Source organism: Tamandua tetradactyla, chromosome 2, assembly GCF_023851605.1.
Source record: "Tamandua tetradactyla isolate mTamTet1 chromosome 2, mTamTet1.pri, whole genome shotgun sequence".
Taxonomy (NCBI): Eukaryota; Metazoa; Chordata; class Mammalia; order Pilosa; family Myrmecophagidae; genus Tamandua; species Tamandua tetradactyla.
The window spans coordinates 167,824,537-167,850,645 of record NC_135328.1 but is presented as its reverse complement, the minus strand read 5'-3'; the positions used below and the strand labels follow the sequence as shown (position 1 = coordinate 167,850,645).

General features: G+C 45.1%; 1 protein-coding gene across 3 annotated transcripts in view; it reads right to left on the bottom strand.

The window, feature by feature from the left end:
* Nucleotides 1–23,480, bottom strand: part of GLIS1 (GLIS family zinc finger 1) — a 307,452-nt gene extending 283,972 nt beyond the window's left edge. For all 3 annotated transcript variants that reach the window (XM_077136419.1, XM_077136418.1, XM_077136429.1), the window contains exon 1: nt 23,213–23,480. In XM_077136419.1, the coding sequence (XP_076992534.1) occupies nt 23,213–23,480 (268 nt within the window). The remainder of the gene's footprint in view (nt 1–23,212) is intronic.
* Nucleotides 23,481–26,109: the final 2,629 nt, after the last annotated feature.

Genomic DNA, 26,109 nt, shown 5'->3' with positions numbered 1-26,109 from the left:
AAAGGACACAACCGTCTAATATTAGAAACGAAAAAGGGGACATGACTACTGACCATATTGAAATAAAAAGGACTATAAGAGGATACTATGAACAACTGTGGGCCAACAAATTTGATAAACTAGATGAAATGGATAAATAGTAAGAAGTACATAAACTACCTACACTAACTCAAGAAGAAATAGAAGATCTCAAAAGCAGTTAACTAGTAGTAAGAGAATGTGTCAGTAATCAAAAATCTACGAAGAAAAGCCCAGGACTAGATGCTTCACAGGAGAATTTTACCAAATATTCCAAGAAGAATTAACACCAATCCTGCTCAAATTCTTCCAAAAAGTTGAAAAGGATGGAACACTTCCTAACTCATTCTATGAGGCTGTCCTAATTTGCTAGTTCCCTGAATGCAATATATCAGAAACAGAACAGCTTTTTAAAAGGGGGTGTTAATTAATAGAATTATAATATAGAAATTTACAGTTCTATGGCTATGAAAATGTCCAAATTAAAACAAATCTATAAAAATGTCCAAATTAAGACACCAACAAGAATTTACCTTCACTCAAGAAAGGCCAATGCAGTTCAGGGTTTCTCTCAACTGGAAAGGCACATGGTGAACATGGTGACGTCTGCTAGCTTTCTCTCCAGGCTTCTTGGTTCATGAAGCTCCCCCAGGGGCGTTTTCTATTTTCATCTCCAAAGGTCTTTGACTGCGTGGGCTCTCATGGTTCTCATGGCTCTCTTGGATCTCTCTACAAAAATGGTTCCTCTTTTAGAGGATTTCAGTAGACTAATCAAGATCCACCCGGAATGGGTGGAGTCACATCTCCCTCTAATCAAAGGTTGATACCCACAACTGGGTGCATCATATCTCCACAGAGATAATTTAATCAAGTTTCCAACCTAAGTGCTGAATAGGGATTAAAAGAAATGGCTGCCTCCACAAGATGCATCAGGATTAAAACATGGCTTTTCTAGGGTACATAATTCTTTCAAACTGGCACAGAGGCCTACGTCAGCCTCATTCCAAAGCCAGATAAAGAGACCACAGGAAAAGAAAATTACAGAACAATATCTTTTATGAACATAAGAGGATGCAAAAATCCTCAACAAAATACTAGCAAACCAAACCCAACAGCCCTGTAAAAGAATTACACACTAGGATCAAATTGTATTCACCCCAAGTATGCCACAGTGGTTCCACATAAGAAAAATCAATTAATATAACACACCACACATTAACAGAATAAAGGAAATAAACACACACACACATATGATCATCTCAGTTGTTGCAAAAAAAAGCATCTGACAAAATTCAGCACCACATCTTGATAAAAACACTTAGGAAACTAGGAATAGAAGGAAATTTCCTCAATATGATAAAGGACATATATGAAATACCTACGCCTTTCATATTCTATGGTAAAAGGCTGAACGCTTTCCCTCTAAGGTCAGGAACAAGGATGCCCACTGTCACAGCAGTTATTCAGCATTGTACTGGAAGTAGCAAAGCAATTAGTCAAAAGAGAGAAATAAAAGGAATCCAAAATGGAAAGGAAGAAGTTAAACTTTCCCTACATGCAGATGACAAGGATCCTATAAACAGAAAATCATGAAAAAAAAAATGCTTCTAGAGCTAATAAATGAATTCAGCAAAGTAATGGGGTACAAGGTCAGCACCAAAAAATCAGCAGTGTTTCTATACAGTGGTAAAACAATATGAAGAAGAAATTTTTTTAATCCCATTTATAATAGCCACTAAAAGAATCAAATATCTAGGAATAAATCTAACCAAGGACATAAAGGAGTTGTACACAGAAAACTAAAAAACACTGCTAAAAGAAATCAGAGAATATTTAAATAAATGGAAGGATTTCCACATTCATGGGTTGGAAAACTAAATATTATTAAGGTGTCAACTCTACCCAAAGCAATTTGCAAATCCAATGCAATCCCAACCAAAATTTGAACAGCCTTCTTTGCAGAAGTGGAAAATTATCAAATTTATATGGAAGAGGAAAGGGCCCCGAATAGCCAAAACCATCTTGAAAAAAGAATGGAGTTAGGAAACTCACACTTTCCGATCTTAAAATGTATCACAAAGTCACAGTAATCAAAACAGCATGGTACGAGCACAAAAAGAAACACATAAACCAACGGAATTGAATTGAGAGCTCAGAGATAATTTCTCATATTTATGGCCAACTAATTTTGACTAGGGGACAAAGACCACTCAATTTGGAAAGAAAAGTCTCTTCAACAAATGGTGCTGGGAAAACTGAAACTCCATTTACAGAAGAATGAAGGAGGACCCCTACCTCACACCTTATACAAAGATCAACCAGGGTGGGTCACGGTGGCTCAGTAGGCAGAGCTCTAGCCTGCTATGCTGGAGACCCGGGTTCGATTCCTGGTGCCTACCCATGTAAAAAAAAAAAGATCAACTAAAACTGGGTCAAATACCTATATATAAGAGCCAGAACCACCAAACTCCTAGAAGAAAACACAGGGTAGCATGTTTAAGATCTTGTAAAGGCAATGGTTTCTTAGACTTCACACACAAAGCACAAACAAAAAGAAAAAATAGATAAATGGGACTTCATCAAAGTTGAAACCATTTGCATATCAAAGGACTTCATCATGGAAGTAAAAGACAACTTACAGAATAGGAGGATGGGGGAAAATATTTGGAAACCAGAAATCTGATAAGGGTTTATCATCCAGAATATATAAAGAAATCCTACAACTCAACAACAAAAAGACAACTGAATTTAAAAATTGACAGAATACCTGAATAGACATTGCTCCAAAGAATATATATGTATGGCAAAAAAGCACATGAAAAGATGCAAAAGATACTCAACATCATTAACCATTATGGAAATGAAAATCAAAACTAAAATAGTATTTCACACCCACTAGAATTATCATATGACCTGGCAATCTAAGCATATACCTCAAAGAACGAAAGCAGGGAGTTGGACAGATATCTGTACGCCAATGTTCATAGCAGCATTATTCACAATAGCCAAAAGTGAAGGAAGTATCTATCGATAGATGAACGGATAAATAAAAATTGTTATATATATATATATATATATATATATATATATATATATATAATGTAATTTTATTCAGCCATAAAAAGGAATGAAGTTTTGAAACATGTGACAACATGGATGTACTTTGAAGTCATCACGTTGAGTGAAATAAGCCAGATACACAATGACATATATTGTATGGCCTCACTGACATAAAATAATTAGAATAAGAAAACTTACAGAGTTAGAATCTAGGATACAGGTTACCAGGGGATGGGGTGAGGGTAGGAAATAGTGATTTAAGGCTTAAAAAGGAAGACAGTTCTTATTTGGGACAATGGAAAAGTTTTGGTAATGGATGGTAGTGGTAGCACAACCTTGTGAGTGTAATTAATAGCGTTGAATTATATATATGAATGTGGTTAAAGGCGGAAATTTTAGGTTCTATCTATGGTATACTAGAATATGTTTCTAATCCATAAAAGTGTACAACACAAATAGTGATCCCTAAATTAAACCATGCACACTATAGTTAATGGAGTGATTATAAAAAGTGCTTTCATCAATTGTAACAAATGTTCCACACCGATGCAAGGTGTTAATAACAGGGTGATATTTGGGAACTCTGCATTTCACGCATGACCAAGAAGAGAAAAAGCAGATTTTAGTACACTAGGTCTGGGGTAGGGGTGAGAGTCTGCATTTCTAACAAGCTCCCAGGTGATGTCAAGGCTGCTTGTCTCCAAACCAGCCTCTGAATGCCTTTCTTCCTGTTCAGCTACATCTAGTAAAGGGCCTCCTCATCCTTCAAAGCCTGGCTCAAGCAACCCTCTGGTGAGAGGTCTTATTCTGCAGCAAGATTCACAAAGCCTCTGCAGGTTCCCGTGTGTATAACTGATGACCACCCTGCTGCAGCGCTGGTCACTAAGAGCAGCTTCCAAGTCCACCTTCGATGAAAAGCCCCTGGAAGGCAGGGCAGTGTCCCGGTGCCCAGCATAGGACTCGGCACAGAGGGGCCAACAGGCATCCCCTAACTGAATAAATCACAGTGGTAGGGTTATTCTCAGGCCTGCCCACACATGCTGGCAGCCAGAGCATCCCACAGAGGCCTGCCCTCTCCGACTTCCCCCACCCAGGACTGGAGCACAGGAGGTCCCAGGGCTCTGATTTCCAGGCAGTCCAAGGCAGAGAAGAGCCACCATGGACCAGGGGCTGCAACATGGACTCATCCTGAACGCCACTGCAAAAGTGGCCCTTGCCTGAAATAACAGGTGGCAGGAGCCTAAATGTGAATGCGGCCTTAGTAAGGAAGAAACAGAGAGAAGGAATGAATAAAACGCAGAGAGAAAGTGAGGCAGTGAGACATGGAGATGGAAAGGCAAAGAAGATCCAGGGCGAGGAAAAGGGGAAGTTAGAAACAGAGACAGAGCAGACACCGTAAAGGAGGGACTCGGGGATTGTGACAGAAAGTATCAAAAGAAATGCATACAGAGCACACACGAGAGAAAGAGAGATGGGGGAGAAAAATTAAATAGAGAAAAAAAGAGGAAGGGGTCATCTCCTAATATTGTAGTTCACGCCCCCTGAAGGGTCCTCTTCTGGAGGATGTAAAAGCAGCCTCCCCACACAGGACAGCCTTGTCCCCCAAGTCCTGTGGCCACTTGATGCTGGACCTGCCACCTGCACCCCAAGCAATTCCCAAGACGTTGTCCCCATTTCCCTCTAATTTTCTCAACCTCACTCCCCCATAAAGTTATTAAATGAAGAAAGATAAGAAAGAAACTGAAAACAATGATTCTGATTTTTTTTTTTTTTTGGCCAGAGAGCAGACAAGGTCCAAACTTGGTCAGAGACTGTCAGTTCAGCCAAGCCTAAGAAAACAAGGACATCATCAGCTCCACAAAATTCCAGCAAGCCAGGCTCCAAGACTCAGCTTCTTCATCTTCAGAAATACGAGCAGCCTCACAAGAGTGTTGAAAAGAATAAATGAGTTTTATAAACATGACAAGTCTAGCCCACAGTAGGGGTTAGACTTCGTAAAGGGTCACTGTATTTGAACTGCACGTGGATTACATAGATATCCTTTCTATTAGAGTTTCAAAAAATAAAATAAAAAGTACTTTCCTACCCAGTATCTCACCTGAGCCTCACAGGAGCCTGGGTACAATATCATCTTCATTTTACCAAAGAGAAAATTGAGAGAGTTTACATGGCACATCCAGCCCACCCCCACCCCCCACCAGCAAGAAAATTCAAGTCCCCAATGGTCTCACTTGTAGTCCCCAACTTTTTCTTTTCTACTGTACCAGATACAAACAACATCAAAACTAAGATTTGCACAAGATTATGTCAAGAAATGCATTTTTCTCTACGAATAGTGTCTGAGCCTCTACTGACCCTATGCCGCCTCTGTGCAGAGATGGGTACAGAGATGGATGAAACATGGTCCTGCCTTCCTAGGGAGAGGGACAGCTCAGTGTGGCCACAGCTGGGATGGACAGCGGCAGTGGGAGAGCACCCAACCATCTGGGGTGTCAGGAGCCTGCTCTGTTGCAAGCACTGACTCCTCCCTGGCGAGGCCCCTATTCCACAGGAGTTTTAATTCTTGAAAGTCAAGAATGACCACCAACGAGAAAATATTGAGTGATGATAATGATAAGATGAAAATACAATGGAACAAAAATAACACAAAGTGCCTGGGTGGTCAGGGAAGGTCTCTAGGAGGTGACACTGAAGCAGAGCCCTGAGTCCACCATGCAAAGCTGAGCTGGAATAACATAGCGGGAAGAGGAAACAGACCATGCACAGGGCCTAAGGAGGGAGCAAACTTGCCATGTTCACAGAACAGAAAGGCCAGAGGGACCGAAGTGAAGCGAGGGAGGATACAAACAAGCATCACACTGGCCTCATAGGCCAAGGTAGGAGAATGGAAGGAATTTTTCCAATTCCATTGGAAGATGGAGGGCTTTAAACAGAGAAGTGCCATGGTATGGTTCACATTTTAATTCATATTTGCACAGGCTGCTGGGTACAGAATGGAGAGAAGAACGACAAGGCAAGAAGCAGAAGATCAGTGGTCCAGGTAGTGTTGGAGGAGATGCAGACCTGTGGACAGGTTCAGGACTGTGTTCGGGAAGGGAAGGCTCAGCATGGAGTTGAGGTTTGCCAACACTTCAACCTGGGCATTGTAGACAGAGAAGCCTGCAAAGGGGAACGAAACAGCATCCAGTGCAGGGAAGCTGCAGTGGGAACCACGAGTGGTCGCTGGTTGAACGTAAAGATGGGGTGGAGACGGACATGATGGCTGATGTGGTCACCTTGGGGCCACGGGCGACCTTGACAAGAGGCTCTTGATAGTTCTTTTCATTATTAAAATTACTCAGCCAAATTATTAATTGAGAGGGAGACACTTTCACATATACACTCTCGAGTATTTTATCTTCCCTACTCACCTTTCTTAGAAAGCCACTGGAGGATGTGCTCCAGCAATATATGAGATTAAACCAAGAAAAAGGAAAATACAATGAAAAAACATATTTGCCTTTCTTTTTGGATAGGTGTTTGGGGATAAATGTTCAGCACCTGACCATCTTTCTTCTGTTGGGAAAACTCCTGACCTTACAAGACGAAGCTCCTGCCCTACACACATGCACATACATACACAGAGACACACAAAGACACACACACTGAGGCTGAAAATCCCAGATTCCCCATAATTTGGGGTTTTGCTCAAATGTCAGCATATCATTGAGGACTTTCTTAGCAACATTACGAAACAGCACGTCTCCAAACTCCTTCCCTGCTTTATCTTCCTTCACAATACATATCATTATTTGATAAGCTCTGTATTTAACTTGTTTACTTGATTATTGTCCATCTTCCCAATCTAGCATCGTAAGTTTCATAAGTGCAGGAATTTTTCCTGTTTGTTTTTGTTTCCTGTGCCTCGCTCACAGCAGGTGCTCAATAAAAATTTGTTGAGGGAAAAAAATACTTGCTTTCCCAGCCTCCCTTGCATCCAGGGCACAGGCACACAACCCAGGCTCCCTCCCCAGACATGACTCCAGGGTAATGGCCAAAATCCAGGTTAATATAGAGAAGCAGCTGCAGCCGGTGACCAGGGCTTGCTGCCCACTATGTCAGCACTGCAAGCTGTGGCACCTGAGCCTGGCAGTGTTTTCACCAGATGACCCCGTGGTGGGATTTGGGGTGAAGTGCTTGACCTTGTAGCTTGCAAGCCTCATTCTCAAGCCTTAGTAGGAAATTCTAAGAGCCAACAAGCATTCTTTTTATGAAGATCTCTTTTCTGCTTAAATCAGAATTTGTGATGCAAGTTGCAAACCAGGTGTGACAGTTAGGTTCTGGTGTCAACTTGGCCAAGTGATTATTTCCAATTGTCTAGACAGGCAAGCACTGGCCTAACCTAATATCTTTGTAAAGATATTTTGTGGCTGGTTAAGAAACCAGAAGGCTGATGTATTAAATCAGCAGTCAGCTGATCGCAGATGTAATCAGCCAATTACATCTGCGATCAACCAAGGCGTGCCTCCCACCGTGAGATAATCCAATCGGTTGAAGGCTTTTAAGGGAGAAGAGAGACTCTTTCACTGCTTCTTCAGCCAGCGAGCCTCTCCTGTGGAGTTTGTTCAGACCATTCATCAGAGCTGCCAGCGTCACACCCTGCCCTATGGATTTTGGACCCTTCCATTCCCACATTGCATGAGACACCTTTATAAATTTCATATTTACAGATCTCTCCTGTTGGTTCTGTTTCTCTAGAGAACCCTGACTAACACACCAAGAAACAGAGGCTCCTACACAGGAGAGACCCTACACAGGATCCAGCTTTGCAGAAGGACCTCATAACCAGTTTTCTTTTGTTCTGTGGGGGGGCCCGGGGCGCAGGGAGAGTAGACTTAAGATAACCAAACGCATTCAGGAAAGTACTATTGAAAAGCACTTATCAGAACTGACTGGATATTTAGAGGAAAAGGGTAATAGACAACCACAAAACTAAGCAAATGAAAAAAGAGTCCATATTTAACCCCAGAAAAACAAAAGGCTGTATCAGGAAAGGAGAGTTTTGCATGGTGCATTACTTGATTCAACACCATGTTTCTATGCTGAAAGGGAGGACTCCAGAGGGTGCTATGAAAGCTTTATTAGAACCCCTGCCCCACTCCAAGCCCACTGACCCCTTTTAAGGCCAATCTGCAGATTTGTTCCCTACCCTTAAGAAATCGCCAGAAGACTCCTTAATCTTTCAGTCATTCTTAGATCATAAAAAAGTTTCTAAGAACCAAAAGTCTCAGTTTAGTCATAATGAATAATCACAATTCCTAGCTTCATTTACAGTCAAGGTCTCCCACCTCAGCTCAGGTCTACCTCAGGCTGGGGAGCCTGTGGGCATGGGGGTGGGGACAGCACAGTGTTTCCAGTCCCCTAAATCTGTCAATAGACGGGCCAGAAGGGACTCGGGCTAGGAATGCTCTCTTGGGCCACTTCTGTGCATTCCCCAGAGATTTGCCCTCTGAGAACACCCAACGAAACTCCCCTGATTGGTAGACCCTTCTCCCACACCACCAAGCCCCAATTGTGTCCCAGGACACACTCCCGGTGTCTCTTCTCTTGGGTAGGGTCTGTCTGAAACTGAACCCCAGGCAGGTCCCTTGGCATCACTGGTAGAAACACAGCAGCTGCCTCTCTTCACGCTGCCACTAGGCAGGGGCTCCAGCCACATGGATCAAACACAGCCCCTGGGTTCCTACAACTTCAGGAGATGTGTCAAGCTCTCTGAGTGGTCCTCTCAGAGCCCCTCTCACTTGAGGTGTGTTAAGGAGAAAGCCATCCCCTCCCTTCCCACCTAGCACAGGGGAAGCAAACGTCAGTTTTCCCAACAACCATCTCCAAAGAACTCCTCTCTGTGGCCTCTTTGAACTCAAGCCTTTTATACTCTCAAAGTGTATGGTGGGTAGGGAGCTCAGAACTACAGCTTAGGCACCAGGGGTCCTGCTTTAGAATGCAGATGCTAGTACCCATTGGTGGACCAGTTCAAGGGAGCAAAATCCCCACATCGACATCATGGCACACCAAGACCCTCCCAACTGGGCACTGGTTTAACCCAAGAACTGTGATGCAACTAGACTAGGAAGAGGAAGAGGAGGAGAGTGCAAGAGGGATAAGAATTTGGGGAGGGGATTAATAGAACTAAATCCTCATCATATTATTATGATAAATAATATTTATGATTTATGATATTATAATTATAATATTATAATAAATATTATGATTTATTATGAGAAATCCTATTATCAAATAGGAAGTTAGCAGACAGAGTACAACTGATTAAGAGAGAGCAGTGTATGTCCAAATAGAGGCTACAAGGCACAGGGGCTTTTGGGCTCTAATCCTGGCTCCACTGCTCACCAGGTGAGTGGACCGGTCACTTTCTTCCTCTGGGTCTATTTCCCCATCGGCAAATGGGGATAATAACTATTGTACTTCTTAGGGTCGTTGGGAGAATTCAAGGAGTTATGTTTGTAATGCACTTAGATGTAGCTAGAACATACTAAGCACTAGGGAAGTTACTATATCTGGTCCTATAACTGAGACTTGTTGAAAATGATGGGGAAAAAAAAACATTAATGAACTGAAGGCAGACTCACCATGTCCCACAATTCCAGGGAGTGCCATTCACACAGAATGCAGGGAAAGTAGTGTCCCAGGCAGTGGGCAGGCATCACAGCAGCCCTGGTCAAAGGCAGCTGCCTCAGGAATGTGACAATGAAGGAAAGGAACCCTCTTTAAAGTCTTATAGTGTTGGGTGAGTTTTAAAACTATGTTTGGCATTACTTGGCTAAAAATAAAAAATTAGCTTTAAAATAGTTATAAAACAAGTTATCAAAAATAGTCATAACAGACAACGGTTCTTGGTGAATGACAAAAAGAAAAGCAATGAAGGAAATGACAAAGGAAAATCCTGGAAATAAGGCTTCATAAAATATGACTATATGAAAATTTTAAACATTTGTTTCTAAATCATCATAAACAACAATTTTAAATGAACAGCAGACTCTGAAAAATATTAGCAACAAATCTGCTGAGCAAAGCACTAATGTTCTTAACTGAGTGCTTAAAAATAAATTTTTACTCATATAAGTCATATATTCAGAACCCAATGTAAAAGGCTTGTGGAAATATGAGATATTGTCAAAATGCTGCAGTAAATGAGCAGTGACAGAGCGTTGCTGAGAAAATGTACTCTTGCCTAAAGCAGGAGCATTTTTAATGGGTCTATAATTTCCCCACACTGATCGCTGAAGGTTTAATTAAGTACTTCAAAAATTCAGACTCCAACACGAACACCAACTTACAAAGAAGAGAGAGAGCTGTGAGTCAACACAAAAGGTATGCTCAAGCTCACTAATAACCAAAGAAATGTAAAATGAAATAATAAGATGCCATTTCTACCTTCAAATTAGAGAATTATTTTTGAAACAATAATGGGGAAGCAGTAAAGTAAGTTCTCTGAGAAGACGCTGACTGCACTTGTGAAAATGAGTGCAACCTTCGAAAAAATAATTTGGTAATAAGCACCAAATGTTACTACACCTTAGCATAGTAATTTTCATTTCTGGGAATCTATCCTAAGAAAATAATCAAGAGATGCAAAGACAAATTACTGCATAAAGATATTCTCTGCAGTATCATCTATACTAGGGTAACCCCCAGCCTTGTGGACATGAACTAATTTGTAAATGGGATCTGCAAAGATCCCATTAAGATAAGGCCAAAGAGAATCAGGGTGGGCCTTAATTCATTATGACTGGAGTCCTTATAAGTAAGGGAAATTTGGACATGGAGGTAGAAGCCAGAGGAGATAGAAGGACAAGGGTCACCATGTGACAGAGCAGAGACTGAGTCACCACCAGAATGCAAGAGACTGTAGAAAAAGTAGGGCCTGCTGATTTCTTGATTTTGGACCTCTAGCCTCCAAAACTGAAAGAAAACAAATTCCTGTTGTTTAAGCCAACTGGTCTGTGGTACTTGTCATAGCAGCCCTGGCAAACTTAGACACTAGCCAGTGGACACTCTCCACTGAGGAGAGCTAGCTAGCAAATATTTCCATTTCATAACTTGGTAAACCAAGGCTCAGTGAGATTGTCCAAGGTCACAAGGATTAGACTGGCTAGAGTACAGAGGTCTGCCTAGGACAGAGAGCCAGGTGGTAGGGGGTGAAGCAGCAGGAAGGAGGAATAGGAACCCCAGGTGGTCAGGCTGGGAAGGAACCAGTAAACACTTGCTCACTGTTAACCCACCCTTCCAGAAAGGGAGGGCTCTGTCTGCTGGCCCACTGCATGTCCCAGGGGTGGCCTGGAACACAACAGGCATTCAACAGACACTAATGAAAGAACCAACCAGCAACCAAACATGGGTTTAGCCCTTCTTGTCTCCAGGGTAATTCTATATATTTCATCCTATTTTCTCCTATCAATTGGTTGAGCAGGGATCACTCTCCCCCATTCTACAAAAGGGGACCTGACACTTAGAGAACCACTCTGGGTTGGCATATTGAAAATCAGTTGGGAGAAGTTCCCAGGAAGCTCCACCACGACCAAAGAAAGACAGATGAATTTGCTGGGGTTTGCATTCAATCCAATCTCTGACCCATACTCCATCAACAAGTGTCCAGAGTTTGCATTCATTCTAATCTCTTTGATCCATACTCCAAGAACGAGTGTCAGAGATGCATTCATTACAGACCCTGCCTCTAAGGAATCCACAGTCTCAGGGCTGCTTATTAGAGTTGGACGGCATCTCCCAACTCGATAACTAGGGAAAAAGGGGAGGGGGGAGGTGTTTGCACCTCCTGACCCCACCAAAGACAGCCCCCAGGCCCTTCTGGGCACCTGAGACAGCCCAGGCTGAGTGAGTTACCCCAGGGACAAGATCTGTCAGAGAGCTGGGCTGAGGCAGCCCAGGCCCACCTCCACAAGGGGACTGCAGCTCCTAACCCTCCCTAACCCCGAGTGAAGCCGAGATGCCACAGCCCATCACATCTGGGTGTACCAGGGCTGGCACCCGAACCTTAGTCTCTCTGACTCCAAAGTCTTTACTGTTTATTAATTACAAAAAACGGAAAAAGAGCAAGTAAGGCGATGGGTTCTATAGTATAAAGGAGAAACCACATTAGCCAAGAAGTCAGATCTGGGACCTAGTCCCAGCTCTACCACTCAACAAGACCAATAACATTAGCTCACCTTTGTTATAATCCTATGTGCCCTACGGCCTTACTCATTTTAATTTCCACATAAACCCTATGAGATAGAAATTATCTCCATTTTATAAATAAGGGAAACTGAGGCTTAGAGTTCACTGAACTTGCCCAAGGTCCAGCAAGTGGTGGAGACAGTATCTGAGTCCAGTTCTGACTCCAAAAGCCACGTGCCATCTTTGCACAAGTAAAATGGCCCCTTGAGCCTTAATCTTCCCATCTGTCCAAAGAGGGACTGAACAAATAATAACAATTCAGGCAGACCTTACCAGTTTACAAAGCCCTGAGAGGGGTTAGGAGACCAAGACAACCCCCAGGGTCTGTGCCAGATGGGGATCTGAGCCACATGCATTGGTCTCTGCCCCAGCAAGGCTGCCAAAACCTGTCATCATCTGGCTCCCAGCTCCCAATTTAAACATCTGGTCCAAGGTTCTTTTTCATCTTAGAGAAATCTGGGTCCGTTGTGTTGCAACTACCAGTATCCACTCTTTAAACCACAAGGCAAGACACAATTTACAGAACCTGGGGCTTCACCCAGAGGGAAGGCAAGTAAGTGGTAGAGTGCACCATGATCCCATCTAGAGGCCAGTGGCTGGTCACTCTGGGATAGCCATCAGGCTCCAAGCCCTTATTCCATCTGGCCTGTAGCCTGGCAGCTCCAGAGACTTGTGACCAGAAAGGCCTATGGTTTACTGAAGGCAACCTTTCTCTGAAAGAGAAGAAAGGGAGGCCCAGAGAGGTGAGAAGACTTGTCCAAGGTCACCCAGCAAGCAAATGGAATATATCTACATGAAGAGCCCCAAGATGATGCTGGGAAGAGAAGATGACATGTCTGCTGGAGAAACAAGTGTCTGCAGGTGAGAACCCTGAGCAATGTTTGGAGTCAAACATCTGCTGAGAGCTTATCATGTGTTAACCTGATAGAAAAAAACAGGAACACAAAACATGGGTTCTCCTTTACAGGCTACAAGCTTCTTGAGGGCAGGGGACTAGGCTGTACTCCATTCTCAATATTTCTGAACAGTCATAGGCACAGGGACTGCAAGGATAATGAGGTTCTATCCCTGTCCTTACGGACACATAAGTAAACGCAAAATCACCAGAGAGTGTGATTAGTGCTATGGCAGGAGGAAGGACAGAGGTTGTGGAAGCCAGGGCTCTATCACAACAGGCCTAGGGAGGACATGAAGGCTTCTGGGAAGAGGTGGTCTTCGAGCTGGGTCTTAAACAATTAGTAGGAGTCAGTCTGGGGAAAAGGAAGGGAGGAAAGGCTCTTCCAAAAAGTTCAAACAACCATTTATGTAGTAACAGCAGTGATAATAATAAAAATACCAACATTGAACATTTATCTTGTGCCACTTTCTGTTTTTACATACTTACACACATATTAACTCATTTAATCCTCAGGACAGACTTTTGAGATCATTACTATTATTATCTCCACTTTACAGATAAAGACATTGAGGCCCAGAGAACTCAATAACTTGCCCAAGGTCCCAAGTTAGTACTTGAAGCCAGTATTTGAACTTGGCAATGGTCTTGTCCCACACCCATGGCCTTAGTCAGCACCCTCTATGCTACTCAGATAAGTACTTCATGCCAGACCTAGTGCTGGACAGAGGGTACAAAGGTGAGTATCTGAGCACTAGAAACTTATTTTCTAACGTGTTCTAAAGTGACCTAAGAAAGCACAAAGATGAGTTAAAATACACAACCAGACCCTCAAGAAGCTCACGGTTTGTAAGGAAAGAAGGACAAGTAAACAGAAAATTCCAACCTGAGGCTGCATAAGGAAAAGTTCAATGCTGCTAGAAGAATAAGAAAGAGGGATAAGTGAGAGATGGAGCTGAACTGGCAGGAAGCCTTGGATGCCAAGTCACAGGGCTCAGATCTTGCCCATATGGCCAACTGGTTGCCAATCTACGAGCCAAGTTATAATTTCATGGAAGATCTGCCTCTACCAATATGAATAGATGCTGTTGCGGTTGATAAAATACAAGTTATTTAAAGAGCTCTTAAAATTACTAAACTTTTCTCAGTAGGTATTTTCTCTATCAACAGAAACTAAAAATCTAAAACTGCTTTTATGTGGACAGTGGAAAGATTTTCACCGTTGTATTTAGAAAACTCAGATACCCCTGTTATCAGGGATGGGAAATAACAGAAAGATTTTAAGCAAAGAGTTCTAAGGATCCACCCACTCCTGCACCCCCACTTTTCTAAGCACCGCCCGCCACCCCAAAATCTGCTTGAAATCAACCATCTAAAGACCCACAGAAGAGCCCGTCTCGGTGAGTAGCTCCGATGCAGAGATATTCTCACAAAGAGCGCTACGTAAGTACAAATGACTGTTTGATCAATCATTCGGCCTCGATGTGGGATTTGGTTAGAATTAAAGCCATCTGGTTGGGGGGGGTGACAGAGGAGGAGACAAGCAGGCGGGAAAATGACCTGCCCCCTCCCCCAAAAAAGCATTGTTAAAATATAACGGGGAAAACCAGTTAAAGTCCCTGCTGTTATTTCAGCCTAAGCCACTTAATCCTTCAGCACATAAAGCAACTTATTTTATGACCCTTTTCCCTTTAAAAAGTAAATCAGAAGACGCTGCCTTGAATTCAGATATCTCTGAAACACACTACTCATCCCTCCCAGTGAAATATCCTGTTTCATAAACCTTCTTCGAGATATTTGAAACTGCAGATCACTAAATGCCTAGCTTTAGGCATCTGACATTCCAGAGAATTAATATTTAAACTTATTATAGGAAAAAAGAATTGAGTTTGGTTGAAGCATGAAATATTTAATAGTGTCTCCAAATTAGAAGCCCTATTTTGTTTCGCGTTGGAAATGCCAACGTTATTACCTGGGCTTTGCACTCAAATAAGATAAAATACACAGGCGGTCTTGAGATTAAACACACAATTACTGCTGGTTTCTCCAGAGAGAGAGGGAGTGAGACAGGTTTGGGGAATGGAAGCGATTGAATTTCATTTTTACGATACACTTAAAATTATATTATCATTCCCTGCCTCGAGGGCTGGACTTGAGAGAGCTGAAGCTACTTAACCACTGAAAACTGTGTCAAAAATCAGTGAATCCACGCCGATCTACTCGCAGGCTCTTGATGCCTTCTACGTCTTCCTAGGAATGGGCCCGCTGCTGGGCAAAACCGGGTAACTTTCTCTCCTTGCTAGCACAAAAGTATTAAGTGGTTTAGGATAAAAATTAAGCTTCAATTGACACTGTGAATCCTGGCAGCCTCCACTGGCACGTGTAATTTATTTACAGGGTTGGAAAGTCGGCAAAATACATCATCAACTCTTATACAAACTTCTACTAGGTATTAAATACCCAACCCTCAGAGAAGTAATTCACATCGTCCAGCAACGTTCCAAAATAAACCCAATCTCCAGCCCTCCGGAGAGCTTAAAACAGCAAATGGGATCTGTGTTTTTAAAAGTCAAGTTTATAGTACTCCCTGGTTTCTTGCTAAAGCCTCATTTTCCATTAAACCAGTTATTTAAAAACAAAAGCAACAACATCTAAAAACGTTATGCGGCTGCTAAAAGACACAAAATAGGAAGAGCCCAGGCCATATGGCAATGCAACCGGAGCCATCCCTGCCAACACTCCCTTTCAGAGCCACGGTCAACATATGAAGAAGGCAAAGAAGCCTCGGACAGTAAAGTCTCCTGCAACTTCATCTGCAGAATCAAGATGATTCCTTGAGGATGCATACACTCGCACACGTTCCCATCAATGCATGCACCTTCAGTCTCAGCCTAATAGCCGGGCCCTTTCCCTCTGCCTTCTAGGGGGGTCAACTGGCTCATTCCTCATTTGACACAAAGGACTCGCTCCCACACACAAACTCTCAAATTCAGCTGGATCCCTAGCATGTTCTCCCCCCAAGTGCTTCATCCACAATGTGCTTAGTAAAAAATTATTTCATAGCTCCCCGAGCCACGGCTCTCAGCAAAGCATGTATTCTACACCCCAGGCATGGTGGGGATTCTAACGGAGCCTCATCCAGCAGATGTCTACAGAAACAGGAGAGGGGAGATCAGGGCCAGGGTCTTGGCAAGGAATCTCCCCCAAACTGCCCGAGAGGCTCAAACAGGGCCTTACAACCTGCTCTAGGGTCCTGCGGTGCCTCCAGAGACCCAGCCTCTCACCCAGCTTCTCGAGGGCCCCACGTCACAAAAAGGAACCACACTCCTTTTCCCATCTCTGCCGCGGAGTGCTGGACAAGCCACTGACTGAAGGAAGCAGCGTCTCCTCTTCAAGTCACACCTCGGCCTGTTATGTTGGCTGCGACTCAGAAGGGGCGCTCTGGGAAGAGCCGGTTGCACTGCCTGTGGCCTCCCGCTGCCTTCCCTGGGCTTGGGGCACCCAGCACGCAATGGCCTCAATGACTCTATGGTGACTGATAATGTGCCTGCTGGGCAGATTTTAATGGCTGGTCCTGGAGAGCTGTGGGCTTTAAGGGGGAAGTACCAGCTTTGCTGTCGGACAGATCTGGGTTCAAATCCCGGGCTCTTCTACTTGCTAACCGTGCAAGCTTGGACAAATCACTTAACCTTTCCAAGCCTCAGTTCTCCCCTTTGTTAAATTAGAATAACGCCTCCTTTCCTCAAAGGGTTATTGAGCATTATTAAATGTGATCACAATTATAAAACATCCGGCCTGGGACAAAGCAGGTGCCCAGTGAATGTCATTTATTTTCCTCTGCCCGCTCCTTCTTGCGTTCAGTTTCAGGAGTCAACAGTTCCTAGGACAGGTCAAGTCCACAACCTGGCCTGAGACAAAGGAAGCCTCTTTCCACACCCTGGATCCTTCCCAGTTCAGTTAATGTGGAATTCTGGAGTATCAGACCAGAAGGAGTTTATGGATCATCCATATAAACTGCTTCCCATTTTACAGATGGGGAAACTGAGGCTGGAAGCAAAGAGCCTTGCCCACATGCATTGAGGCTGCACAGTGGCCCATGCGTTTGCTTCAGGCAGGCCCCAACCATAAGCACGGAATTATTCAGTCCATACAGGAAATGCGTTACTCAGTGAACAGACTAAAGGTCTCCTCTCCGTGCATCTGACTCAAATGCTGACTTTAAAAACACAGCTCATAATGCTAACACAATCTGCCTCCATCCGCCGGAAACCTGCTAAAGGAAGAACCCTTTGGAGTTGAAGAAGATGGGAAGAAAAGGAAGCCCATGCTTTAAATGACTTGAAGCCATAAGGGTTAGGATTGTACTCTCCCCACCCCCAACTCATCCCAGGCCTCTGTTTTCTTTTGGTTTCTTATAAATAAGGCTTTAGAAGACCAAAGCCACCACAAAACTCCCCAATTCCCCACCCTACCCCTCCTTGTCTGCTTGCTTTACTCAGAAACTCAGCTATGAGTCCCCGGACTTTGGTTCCAATGCTGAAAGCATTTTTTTTTTTTCATTGTAAACTATTAATTCGGGCAGGAGCTGTTGATAAACAAGAAGTCCGTTTTTAAACTGCTAGAATCATTAGCACAGTGAAGGCAAGCAGCACAAACATTTCGGGAGTTTGCTCGTTTTTCCTGGCCCTGGTATTACAGCTGTGCCTTTTGCATAATGCAGTGGAATTTTTCAAAGCCCGATGCAGAGTTTGTTTCATTTCTTCTCTCCCTTGAACTGAATGTCTTTGTTTCTTCAAACACAAAAATAAACTACCCCCTACCAAAAGAAACAATACTCTCTCTAGGTCCAAACTAATTGCAAACTAAAACCTGTCTCATAAGAAAAGAAAAAAGATAAACCACACATTACAATTTAACTTTGAATATAATCCTATATATAAGGTGAGAATGTCGAAATACCACTTATCAACTTCAAAACAGGGAGTTCATTTCCAAGAAAATTGAGAGAAGGAAAGGAAATTACCCTCTGTGTGCAAAAGCCACAGTTAGCGGCAGTCGCTGGGCAACTTCCAAATAAAGTTGGTGTTTATTTGTTGTTTTTTTCTAATCCTATCCAAAAAAGGATTGAAAACCCTATTTCAAACTTTAGTTTATCCCTTCTTCTAGGATTCTGGCCAAACTTCACGAAATAAAACCGAAGAAAATGATGATAATTATGCAACATTCAGAACAAAGAACACAAAAGTATATTTTTTTAAATGATTCACTGTGCACTTATGCCTGTAATGCGATTTTAACGCACAGTAAAAATAAGTGTGCTGGCTCACTTAGCTTCTCACGCAAGTGAAACACAGGGAGATGAATAACTCAGAAATGGGATGGGTTTTGTTTTTGTTTTCAGAAGTGTGAAGGAAACCCACAGCATATAAAGAAATTCACTTTTTTTTTTTAATCACAGACAGAGCAATACAGCCTATTGATATACAATACATCAGCAATATAGCTAAGAGGGTCCGAGACCCCAGGCTAGCCAAGCACACTACAGGTAAGCTCAAAAAACAAGTAGGCCTAAAATGAAGTTAGAATCTCACGTGACGGTGCCCCTTCCACGCCAAGCTTGAGCAGAGGGCAGAGAAGAGGAAAGAAATTCTAGACACAAGAATCTTAGGGAATCTTTGGGAATTATATTTCTGCTACATGTCTAGAAAAGATTTGTCAGATACATAACTCATGACTATAGATGCAACATGTTCCTATCTTATTTGTATACCCATACACATACATGCTTCTCTTTGTCTCAAGGAGCCTCACATTTGGCCAGCAGGTTTTTCTCCCCCTTATTTTAAACCTCAAGCACTGAAAAAATTTGGATCTGATTATTTCCGGATCACAGGACCAGCACTTTAAAATGGATGAAATGCAAGCAAATTGACCACCAAAGCCGGAGGGGGGAAATACTTCGAAAATAACTCAGACCTTTCTATCAGGGATGTGCTAACCCATCCGAGGCCTCCCCGGAACACATCAGTGGCTGTTTATTCAGGTGAAGAAATGCCACCAGGTAAAGCAACCAAAACCATTAGATAGTACTCTCTCCACCACCAGCACCTGACACCCATGTACCCAATATCTAAGATTGCTTTCTTTTTTTTTTTTTTTCCTAATTGAAGAAAAAAATATATCAGATTTTTCTTTTTTTGAAGTTACAAGATTAACTACTTTTGGGCATTAACGGCCATGTTATGACGGATGTTTTGTTCAAATGTGCCACAATCATCGACCTCCTTTTTATTGCTAAGATCTGTTGAGTCTCCATACACAGTGAAAAGGGCCCAGAGAGTCACTGTAAATTAAATAGTGACCTCATTATCTCGTTTGGTCGGGGAACAGCAACCCATGATAAATGAAATCACCTGGTAAATTAGTGATTTTCTAACTATAGCACAGATACTAGTTACCGATTCCCAAAGATTCAAGACAGGAGAAATACCAAGAGCAAAAATATGTTTTAATTCTCTGGGAACATTTTCCACCAGCACACACATGTAGAAGGCACAAGGTGTGGAACCAGTATCAAATATTGGAAGCTGGATATCTTGGAAACTGCCACTTAATGTCTCTGTGACTCTGAGCCAATCCATGAACCTTAATGTCTTCATCTATGAAACAGGAATCACATTAATTATAGCCAGTGTCTGTCCAGCACTTTACAGCCCGAAAAGTGCTCCTACATCTGCTCCCTCGCAACAGCCCACAAGGTAGGCAAAGCACAGCTGGCGGGAAGGCAGAATGAGATACTGTGGCCGGGGGGAATGCTGGACATTGTAAAGCACCGTGCACAGGGACTGAGCAGCATTAGGGCACCGCCATGAAGCTGTCCATTCGCATAAAGCCCAGCTGCTTACCTTCTTTCCTTGTCAGGACTTATAAAAGCAGAGTGCCGGGTGTTTGAAAATAAGAACAAAAACTGCAGCATCTGGTCATTTGGCCTTTCCAGCTGTTTGGAATCTGGATAAACGGGACTCTGCCATAAACAGATCGTGATTCTTATTGTAAATGATGACAAGGTTAGCGTATGACATCAAGCCATCCCCAGTGCCTCCAGAGCCCCGAGTTGGAAACACATAGGATCCCAACCCATATGGCTAAACGGCTGGATTCAAGAATCCTTGCTCCCTTCCTGTGCTTGGGGTCTGTCCAAAGCAGAAGGAAGATCGCCTGAAACCTGACCCCAGACCAAGCAATACTGTCTTTTCTCAGGTCCCCGGGCAGCAGCGGCCACAATAGACCTGAAGCCTGGCTGCTCTCGGCTTCTCCTCGCTAAGTGCACCAGCATTAGTGCAATTCAGATGCGACTTTGGAAACCTACCTTTCTCTCCCTCGATCTACCCTTTTAATCTCAAGTCTCCCCGACTCTAGCACGTTGCCATGTATGAATTAATACAAGTGAACCCTTCTAACCTTTTAGTTTACAATGCATTTTTACAATTATTGTCTTATTTACCCCGGAAGGTAAGCAGTCTTAACCTCCTGTGTGTATGAAAAAACCAGAGATCGAGAAGGATCAAGACATAACAACAGTAATACTAACAATAACCAAGCATTGAGGACCTTTCACACTCTTTATCACTACTGCTTTCATGTGTCTTTCAAAGTGTCACATTAAATGCACACATGAGGAAACTAAGGCGCAGAGGAGTGAAAAAAAATTTCCTGGGGTGTCACAGATTGTAGGTGTCAGGGTCTCACAATCTCTCATACGGCCAATAAATGGTTTTAAAAACTGATATTTCTATCGGTCTGTTTCCAATAAGCCCAAGGGCCCAGAGCTAGACACCAAACATTCAAAGGGTTTCATGGTCTGGGGAATATTTGGGTGAGTGTGAGGGCAATAAGAAGATGCCGTTTCTTTAGGGCACTTTGAAGAAGGCTGCAGAAGCTCTCCTGGGAACCTGATTCTGTCTGCTCCGTGGCCTGGCCTGGCCAATAGCGACATAGAAGCCAGACAGGAAACCTCTCAAGTCCAAGTCCCCTAGCGATGGGCTGGGCCAGCAATCCCCACCCCTGACCTGCTGGGCGGCCTTTTACAAGACACATCTCCTCACTCCACACCTCAGTCTTCTCATCTCTCAAATGGGTGTGATCAACCCTACTCCACGGGGGGTGGGGGTGCTGCGGAGAGAGCAGTTTTGAAACCTCTTGGAAAAAGACTAACCAGAGGGTGGGCCACGGTGGCTCAGTAGGCAGAATGCTTGCCTGCCATACCAAAAGACCCAGGTTTGATTCCCAGTGCCTGCCCATGAAAAAAAAAAAAAAAAAAAAAACGATTAACCAGAACAACCAGCTTAAGATAGGAAGAAAGGGTCTTCATTCCATCCCTTTATCTTCTGCTGTCCTTTCTAAATACCATCCTGACTTAAAGATATTATATTTTAGATATTTGGGGGAGGGGGAGATAAAAATAATTTGTGTTTGGGGGCGACAGAAGCAGGAAAGTAGTGAATAAAGCAACCAGATGAAAGGTCTCTGTAACCACAGCTTAGAACAAAGGCTACATTTGGGAGCCCCACCGCTAGTCTGGGGAAGACTCGATCACGTAAGACCGCCATCATTTTTTAAATGCAAAACATTGCAAGAGGGTATCTGTCTAAACTACAGTGAATTGAGGAGGGCAAGCCAGGGCACTCATGGCAGCAAACATTACTCATTCCTTGCTGCACGGCACTCCCCCCGGTAAAAGAGAACCTCCTATGTGTAGTCAGCAATGATCCTCTGCAGGCGGGCTGTTCCCGCCATCCCCCCATATCTACTCTTCTTAAAAATGACCTTAATTTCTTGGAGAAGAGACTGACATTTAAAATTACAAGACAAGAAATAGCTCTCTCCTACAAAGTCAGGTGTTTTCTTTAGACAAGAAAAGAAAAACTGTTTACGTTTGTTTTTCATTTTCACCCGTCCCTGAATTGGGGAATTACGCTCTCATCTCTAAAAGCAGGCTGGCCTACTTTTACTAAGCTGCCAGGCTGATGCTTAAAGGAGTGGTATCTATGGAGCCATAAATCACAAACCATTTTTTGTCTTCCTGGGAATCATCTGGAAACAGAACCAAGAGGTCCCAAATGCTGAGCTAACCAAACGCCAAAGCACAGCCTCTCCCATAGAAAAGGAAAGGTGGTGGGGAGGGCAAGGGCTTAACAGATTTCCCCGATTTCTGGTTAATTATCTGTCAGCATGAAAGTTATAAATAATGGCTCAATAATAATTAACTGTGATGAGAAGGACATGTTCATTAGAATCCCAGCATCCTCACTGACTTTGGGCTAATACACTGTGCTGGGGCCTGCAACTTTCACTCACAAGCTTTGCTGGGTGAGGTAGGCTATTGGCAAAGTAACTCTGGACCAAAAACTATGCTTCTGAAGACTCATGGACAGAAAAGCCATTTTTCAGCCCCAACATAACTCAGGCTGGATTATAGATTCATAAAAAATTTTGGCAGGAATCCAGAAATCATCTAGTATAATTTCTCATTTGACAAATGGGGAAACTGAGGTCCCAAGAGGGGAGGGGTCTTGCTGAAGGCCTCTGTTTTTTGTTATTTAGGGAGACTGGAATACTTCAAAATATGTCTTTGGACTGCTCAGTGATGGTGAGACAGGAGTTGCTAGTCCCTAACTACAAGAAGCTTTCATTTGTAATAAGATTTTGACAAGTTTCAACAACTTTTATAAGAAACATGCGAAGCAGAAGTACATAATCTGAGCTTCCTATACAGACACTCCCCCCAAAAAAGAAAAACAGGCTAATTGCTTTTAAATTAGATGTGTCCTATAACCAGGCATCAATTCAGACTGACAGGTGAGTTCCAAACAACCAGAGAGAACTTGAGGAATTCTGACGAAAAGTTCCACCAAGTCCTCCGGTGTCTCCCTGCAAGCACGCGGTGGCGACGCCTGGCAGCCGGAGTCTCACCACACATGCCGTCAGGTACCACTGCGGGGCTGGACTCACCCTTCCCTGAGGCGGCAGCCTTGGGTGGGCCGTAGTCTCGGGGGCTCCGAGGCCGGAGGAGATCGTGCGCGCGGGGCGGCGGGGCGGGCGGCCGGGGTATCAGGTCCCGCGGGCACCCCTCCCCGCAGCCGCCGCCGCCGCCGCCGCTCACGGTGACCCTGAAGGCCATGTGCGCGCCGAGGCCAGTGTGCCCGCGGCCGAGGCCGGGCACGCCGGGGGCCTCCTTCGGCCTCTTGTCCGAATGAGCCTCGGCCACCTCGCAGTGCATGGCGCCGGGGCGGGGCGCGCCGCTGGGGGTCGCGTGCAACTCCTGGGGAGGAGAGACAGCACAGGCAATTTAGAATCGAGGAAGCGGTACCCTCGTGGTTTACTTCTCACCTTTAAAATGGGTTAGCGCCGTCACACCTACCCTACCCCGGAGGTCAAACCCACCTGATCCCGCGTACAAATCCCTTCCTCTGAGCCGGAGGGCCCCTTACTTCCATCCCTCGTTTGTTGGGGGTCCCAGCCACTACGGTGCATTCCCACGAATTCCCTGCGCCCTCCGGCCCAAATCCGCCTCCACCGAGACCAGCCCTCTTTGGACGAACTGGGAAACTGAGGCCTGGACAGGGAAGGGAGCTTGATCGGCGTCACCTTGTGGCACAGGAACCCGGCAGCAACGATTATTTCCAAAGCGCCTCGTGGGCGCTTCGAGGGCCGGCTGGGCGCAGCGGCAGCGCGCCACTCCCCGATCTGTCCCCAGCGCCTAGTCTCCCGCACACACCCGCGATCACCCCAGCCAGGGAAACGGGAATCCGAGGATGATCGCTCACTCCCGTCCCACCACGCCAACCCATCACCTACACACCTGCTGAGGCACAAGGTCAGCAACACCCATGCACCCATGTGCTCCACGCACACCACATACACACACACGCAAATACATACTCGGAAACACACATACTACATTCACTCATTCACCAGCTCACTCAGCACCACAATCGGCTAAACAGTCTCACACTCTACACACATAACACACACACACAGGCCGGGTGTCCCCAGCCCCGGGGTCTCGGTCTTTCTACCATCCTCCTGGAACTAGGGCCCGGGGCCCCCAAACTCTCGGTTTTCCTCGGCGATCCCCGCGCCATCCCAAAGTTCCCGGACTCGACCGTGGCCGGGACGCAAGCCTCGGATCTGGCCCCGGCGTCCGCCCCCTCCCCCGGCCGTGGGCTGTGCTTCTGCTCACCTCGCCGCCGCCGCCGCCGCAGCCGCAGCCGCTGCACTCGCGGGGCGCACGGCTCCGCGCGCCTCCACTGGCGCCGCAGCCCCCGCACCCGCCGCGGCGTCCTGCGGGGCGGCACCGTGTGGGGGCGGGGACGCACCGTGTGGGGGCGGGAACGGGGGCGGGACCACAGCCTGCCCGGCAGCCTTTCTGACCACTGGCGCGTTGCAGCCGCCCACTGAGGCCAATCGGGAGGCGAGGGCGGGGCCTTCTGTCCCCGGAGGGCCTGGGCGGGGCCCGGCTGAGGGTTTGACAGGCGGCCGCCGGCTGGAGCCCGGAGTTGCCGGCAGCCCTCCGGCCTTGGAGACTGGCAGGCCTGTGGGGCGACGCCGCGGGCGAGAGAGACTGGGGCATGGTCACCGGAGATCTGCCGGTCGAGTCAGCGCTGCGCACTCGACCCGGCTCTCCCCGCGCCTCTCCCAGTGGCTTTGGACGGATCCCTCCCCTCTCCCGGGTCAATTTTCTCCTCAGTCAAAAGGGACCGGCAATACCTGCTGACGCAGAGATGACAGAAGTGCAAGTGTTTTCGAAGTTCTCTTGGTGAATCCAACCCGCTCATTCGAGAATTCACACCGATTTTACATCGAGTTGGCAGCAAAATTGGGATCCCAGCCCAGGCCCGCTTTTCTTACGTTTAATGTGTGTGGGTGGGTGAGGGAGGGGATGTGTGAATGGGGAGTTCCTCCCGAAGGAGTCCAAGATAGAGGGTCTCAGACTCCGAAGTACAGGTTAAAAATGTAAATAAATAAATGCAAATAAATATTTAAAAAACAGATTCTCGGATCCCAATCAGAAAATATTCCGCTTCAGTCTCTGAGGGGCGGGGACCCAGCACCTAGGAGCTGTTTACAACTCTGGGATTGAGCTCCATTCATTTAAGTTCCTCCAAGGTGGGTACCTGGTGCCCCACCTTCTGAGCGATACCTACCCCCCTCCCCAGCAATATTTTAGGGGACCTTGCCCGATGTATAGAAAGAGTGCTGGCAAGGCAGAGAAGACCTCACAGGGACTGGAAGCAATGACTTAGTAAGATTCAGTTTCCGCCTGTGTAGAATGGGAGTGTTTACTTCTACCTGGCCTCCCTGCCAGCAAGGCTCCTGAGATGGTCTCTACATTTCATCCTAGCCTGCCTGATCTTCACTGTTTGCAGTGATCTGTGCCAGCTCCAAGGTTCCTGCCCGGCTGTGTAAACTCTGAAGGGAGGGGTCTATCTCTTTGGTCTTGGTCTTAAAAGGAAAAATGTGTATGGAGCCCAGCAGATTAGGTCTCCCATAGACAGGATTTTGCAAAGAGTAAGAACCCCCAAACATCAGCCCCAGAAGCTTGGAAAGCCAGGATTTTAAAATCACCAAGTTGCTGTATTAGATTTCATATAATTTATCAAATATAGAATCTTACAATCAGGGAGCAATCATGCTAGGAAGGACCTTGAAGATTTTGTTAGACCCTCCTCCACTTTCAGAGGAGAAGGACTGTAGATTGTGGCAGAGCTGGCATCAGATACCAGGCTTCCTGATTCCCAATCCAGGGCTCTTCTTCCTCTACCAACCTCTAATAGGTACATGATGTCAACCCTGCCTGGAACATACAGGACAAGAGGTGGATGGGGCATCTCCAAGGCCCTGCCTCT